The sequence below is a fragment of the Triturus cristatus genome, chromosome 12 (assembly GCF_964204655.1).
Source record: "Triturus cristatus chromosome 12, aTriCri1.1, whole genome shotgun sequence".
NCBI classification, from domain to species: domain Eukaryota; kingdom Metazoa; phylum Chordata; class Amphibia; order Caudata; family Salamandridae; genus Triturus; species Triturus cristatus.
Genome location: NC_140595.1, coordinates 267,780,271 through 267,786,270, shown reverse-complemented (window position 1 = coordinate 267,786,270; position 6,000 = coordinate 267,780,271). Strand labels below are relative to the sequence as shown.

At 42.7% G+C, this 6,000-nt stretch overlaps 1 protein-coding gene across 8 annotated transcripts in view; it reads right to left on the bottom strand.

The window, feature by feature from the left end:
- Nucleotides 1-3,088: 3,088 nt before the first annotated feature.
- The window catches only part of LOC146775830 (uncharacterized), a 1,003,909-nt gene continuing 1,000,997 nt past the window's right edge, over nt 3,089-6,000 (bottom strand). For all 8 annotated transcript variants that reach the window (XM_085637695.1, XM_085637697.1, XM_085637696.1 and 5 more), the window contains one exon: nt 3,089-3,588. In XM_085637695.1, coding sequence (XP_085493821.1) covers nt 3,314-3,588 — 275 coding nt within the window. In that variant the 3' untranslated portion in view covers nt 3,089-3,313. The remainder of the gene's footprint in view (nt 3,589-6,000) is intronic.

The window sequence follows — 6,000 nt, the reverse complement described above, 5'->3', positions numbered from 1 at the left end:
TGCACTTTGGAGAGTCTTCATTGGGTCATGGCGCAGACCCTCAACATTGAGTCCCACACCTCTATGATGGCTGATTATATAGTGGATTACTCCGACACACAATGGCTGGTTATTTTTGTAAAATCATCCAATTTCAACCTGTCTGTGTAACATGCTGGTATTAGTGATCTTTGAGTTTGCTTATCTTTCTATGTTTACTATCCCTTTACGTGCCACAATCCTGACAAAGGGGAGGGTATCATGTGTTTCCTGCAAGGCCCATTGTTGTTTTCCCTACATAAGCCTAACTGTGCACGACACAGGCCGCATTTGCTTTGCACACGTTACTATATAAACACGTTTGCTTTTGTACCACATTGTACTTTCATACAGAACCTGCAATTGTTTTCTCGTTCTGTTCTTTCCTTGGATTTAGCCTGAACACCGCAGACAAGGTTCAACACAATGCTCCTTGTTATTCTGTTCTGGTCAGGCACTAGCACCTAGACACAACACAGAAATACAGCTGTTGTTTATGGACATGTGAGCCTAGTCATATAATGTAACAGAATTTTCTGAGGAGATCATGGCTGTATATGAGATGTAGAACATCTGTGTATGCTAAGGTAAGGAGTCTGATGCTACTCCCAGAGATCTTGATTATATAATCAGTTTGCTTCTGTAGGAAGGAGAGGGTGGTTAGGCTAAACGGTCTTATAATTGGACATGGCTTTTTATAATATACTGTTTGCTAACTATGTTAATGGTATTTTTGTTAGGTAGTTTTCGGATTGTGGCACGCATACTGCATTTTAGAGCACAATAGTTTAAATAAACATTTCAAACATCCTCCGTGTCTTTCATATTTTATGTGGAAGAGTATGAGTGTGTGAGCGAAAGAAGGTGTCCTGTCACCACGATCCCTGAGGGGGTTGGGACTGTTGTGTTATGGGGTGTCAATTCACTTGTCTCTGTGGTATGGTTAGGAGAGCAAGTCAGACTCTATAGCTAGTCTGACTCAGGCTCATGATACTGAGGTGGTAAGGTGTCTCAGCACCTGTCTACTAATGTTCTATGGTTCCAAGCATAGTTCTGTTTCTGGACAGAAGCCCCACAGCAGTAAGCTGCTTCCATTTGTTAGTTCATATTGTTATATTGCTAAACATCACCATATCGTGTGCGACGTAATAGCATTTTGACATTGCGGAAAGTCAAATATTAAGCAAATTCACGAGAGAGGGGCAGATACCTTCCTAGCTTGACAATATCCACTAAGCGAGACATCACACATCATGTTCACAATCAGAGAATATTCTTTTGCTCATTACCCTATGGCTACATTGTTGCCCATGTCCAAGCACATCATTACTCGGATGCGTACTCCATCAACCCATATGGCCTAAGTTATACTATTGGGAATTGACTGACCTTTAATGTAAAGCATTATGCTCCTTTTCAGCATCCCCTGATATCACAAACAGTAGCTGGTCATATGGTTCTGTATCCAGCATGAGACCCTCGTGTATAGGCAGGCTAGAATATACTACTTCCATTTCACATAGCTTATCCCACCGAAGCAAAATAACAGGTTAGTATATGGACGCAGGTATGCGTCCAATCCCACAAGACGTAATAGCATTTTATCATTTGTACTAAATCAAAATACAGGGCAAGTCGAACTACCCAAAATGAAAACATCTATGTATTAACATATTAACCGTGTGGCAAGAAAAATATCTCGGTGGTGTGTAGAGTGATAAACAAATTAATTAATTTCACATCTGAGGCTATATTTAGCCTGTATCCTTGTGCACCACTGCTCAAATGTATACGCCAATACCCTGTGTCACAGAAATCATGCTGCCAGCATTTAGCCATTCACATGCTATGCTGCGTTCTTAACAAAGGTTACCCAGTGTCGCAATTAATAAAGGAGCATATTAATTTATCTCCAACAAGACCTTTTTGTTTTAATGGGCAACCGTAAAATGCCCCATGAAGGTAAGCAGCAGCTCACTTAAATGGTTGTAACATGAGAGACACACGGACCACACGAAGAAGCATGCATTGATAGACTATTTGTCCAAGAAAATAAACTAAAACACCGAAACTCCAAACGGCTCAATAAAGTTAATGTCTTGCATTAAATGAATTGATATTACAACAAATCAATAACAGGCATATGGCAAAGATAATCTCCCTTCACTCATTTGGTACACTATATCAACCCGTTAACTTGGTTACAGAACTGACGTGATTCGGTCTGTGGATATTTCGCATGGCAGTGAGGACAGAAACGAAGGGCGTCCCTTCCATCACCAGGAGGGCTTTCTCAGGAGAACCTGGATCAGACAGTACGAAGGCCTTGTAGGGGCCGCAGGTCAAAGCGCATCAACTCGATGAGCGATGAAGACCTAGACTGCAAGATAGTAAAGCACAATCGAAAAAATACAGATGAGGGTTTGAGTGTATTAGGAACCGAAGAGAGCACCATGACAGTCTCAAACTCTCAACCCAGAGCGCAAGCACACACGTCTGAACCTGATGGCGGAAAGAAAACCATATAACAATGGAGTTGATGCCAATGCACATTTATCACCAAGAGGAGGAGTCACTCGAACTTGTGACTCAAAAGACTTCTTGGAAAAAAACAACTTGCACACATCGGGATCCAAAACTAGATGACAGGAGTATGCAAAGCATGCGCATCTAAAGCTACACATACTTAGACTAATTATCTCACCTTTAAAAGAACCTCTGAACCCCTCAGTTCTGAGTGTGGATGGTCTCCGCATGTGTGAGAAGGTGAGGGCTTATGGTCTAAGTGTTTGTCTTCTCTCAAGATGTAGCTAATGCAGGTCACCAAATTCTTCTTTGCCGAGCACATATACACGTAAACATTACAGAGGCTGCTTACTCAACAAAACACACTGGAATTGGGGGCTAAATATTGTTGTATAGCTACCGAGCAGCTTAAACCTGCAGCACTGAACGCTGTCACACCTAAAAAGAAGAATGTAATACTTACTGGAAGAGACACAGCCTGAACCTTCATTTCGCTCTTTTAAACTAAATGATGCTCTTGAACACTAAATGATAGACCACAACAGAGAAGCACTATTTTGTTTAATCCTGTTTAACAGAAACTAATACTTCTATTAAAAATAAAAACTAGAGCTAGAGACTGAAAACCAAATTATGGTCATTTAAATGAAGTTAGGTGCTGTCTAGCCACATTGAAGAGAGTGAGAATTGTTGTTCCTGTATACACAGGGCAGGAAGACACAAGCTGCAAGAGAGGTAAACCACACAGGGATGGTTTGGACAGGGATCATCACTGTAAGCCTGACTTCAGCATACACATGTCTACCAAAGTCATGTTGCAGGTGACACGGAGACAATGGTTTGTATAGAGCCTGGAGAGACCATAGTCTTGGGACAAAGTCTTCATGTAGTTTCCCAATGTGTTCTTCCCCACAGGAGTGTTGCTGTACCAGGGGCTTGAGTTGGAGGGAGCAGCCAACTTTGGTCTTTGCCAAAAGGCATTATGTCCAGGGTGCAGCTTCATCACATACTTCTCAAAAGACAAGACTGGGCATTTTGGATTTCCTGTGGGGAAAAAACACATATTAATTTGCTTGTAAAATAAGATGTTGCGATAAGATGCATTTTCCCAAATAACGTTACGTCACTGAAAACTGAATAATTGGAACAGCATTTTTTTTATTTTATTATTATTTTATTTATGAAATTTGCAGACAATACAAAATAAATTAAATGAAATCCTAATCACAAATAAATAATAAAAGCGCAGATCACATAAATTATCAGCGATCAAGCATCAAATGGCAATATTATGAGGAGGCGTTCAGCACAATGGAATACAATTCACAATAGGTAGTAAGATAGCGCACTTCAAGCTGGATCATATCAGTTGAACATATAAGCACGCACTTATGAATAACTAAAGTTTATCAGCCGTCCTGTAATAGTAGATATATAAATACATGCTGGGCGATAGCGTACATTCATACATTAATCATCCTGATCCACAGTATCCTCTTTACGTGATTCTAGGTATTGTGCGAACAGACACCAAAAGCTCAATGGTTGAGTCGACGGAGGAAGCAGTTCATTGTAAATGTCAGATTGTGGATTACAATACACCATATCTCTTTCCCACTCAGTCACTGTGGGTACAGGCGCCCTCATCCATCTCACAGCCAATCTGCGCTTAGCCAGAAGCAAACCCATGGCAACTAATTTTTCTACTTTTTTGGGCAAAGTTTTGGTATATCTCAGCAGTGCTAGCAACGGGTCCAGAGTAATAATTAGGCCTACAATCTCATTCAACGCAGCAAAGATGTGATTCCATAAATCAGCTATCTGAGGGCACTGCCAAGCTAGATGGTAGAAGCCTGCACGCAGCATATTACAGCGCTCTCAGCAATCAGATTCGTGCAAGAGTTAGCTACGTAGGTGTTCTGGTGTATAATAAACCCTGTTCAAGTATTTAAAGTGAGCCAGCCTGTGGCTGCCATTCAGAGAAAATTTACGAGTAACCTCACAGCAATAAAACCAGATATCGTCCGACAGTTGCCTCCCAATGTCAGCCTGCCAGGCTAATCGAGCCTTCGAGTATGGGGAAACCTTAGTCTGTAAGGCCGAGGCATATAGTTTAGAAACCAATTTAATAGGAGATTGTGAACGGAGTAAAATGGACAGTGGAGGCGTATCCATGGGCTCAGCTAACTCGTCTACCAGCACCGCTCAGAGTGCATGCTTAGTTCTGAAAAAATGAAATTGCGATAACGCAGAGGGTATTGCCCCTTCAGTAATTACATCATTCCAGGAAACCATTCTGCCGTTCCTAAAAAGATCACCCATCTCAGACAATCCCAAACTTTGCAGTGAACGAAGCGTACCCTGCTCTGAACTAAGGGCATACCGTTAACACCACTCAATACGCATGTGAGGTGAATACAACTGTGCTCCAGCAAACATCTCTAGAAGAAAATGCCAAGCATGCACCACGGAGTTCACCGAGTCAATAATCCCATCGGCGCCTTAGTCATGAACCTGGGTAATGGTTCAGGTGCGGCAACAACTTTTTCAATGTGGAGGTGGGGAAGATCCAGTGGACCATGAACACAACTATGAGTATGTGAAGCCTGCGCAACTCGGTAATAAAGTTCTACATCTGGCGCGCCCAAACCGCCCGCAGTGCATGGTAACATAAGTGTATCTAATGCAATCCGAGGCGTCTTACCTGCCCAGGCTAGTTTTACCATCAGCGTACATAATTCCTTAAACATGTGGCGAGGTACCACTACAGGGATATTTAAGAATAGAAAGAGAAAACAGGGTAGCACTACCATCTACATCAAGGAGACCCTCCCTACCAGTGAGAGCGGTAGACTAAACCAACGGTCGACGTCGCCACTTAGCTTGGCTAATGCTCTTCCGTAATTAGCACGGATCACTAAATCTGCATCCAAGTGAACCTGGATGCCCAGGTATCGGACTGGGTCCGAAGTCCACTGAAGAGGGAAATCCAGCTGTCCGGGAGTCGTACTGGGCATCAGTGGGAAGATCAAAAACATTTCCAAATTAATTTTGAATCCCGATAAACTACCATATCGCAGTACCTCGCGTATAACAGGGGGGAAATGAAGTTCGGGGTTTCTAATATACAATAGCATATAGTCCGCGGAGGCCGACACTATTGAATTATAGCTAGGAAAGCGCAGACCCCTATGCCCGTGATATTCCCGTAACTCTCTCAGCAAAGGCTCAGCAGCTAAAGCATATAACAATGGGGTCAGAGGGCACCTCTGACGAGTTGCCCGCGATATCAGAGTAGGATCAGAGACCGCATCACCAGCACGGACCAGAGCAACCGGAGAGTTCTAGAATTCCGCCACCAACTGCAAAAAAACCTCGCCGACACTCACACGGCGCAACACCGCATAGAGAAAAGACCACTCAGTGGAATCAAAGGCCTTCTCGGCGTCTAAGAAG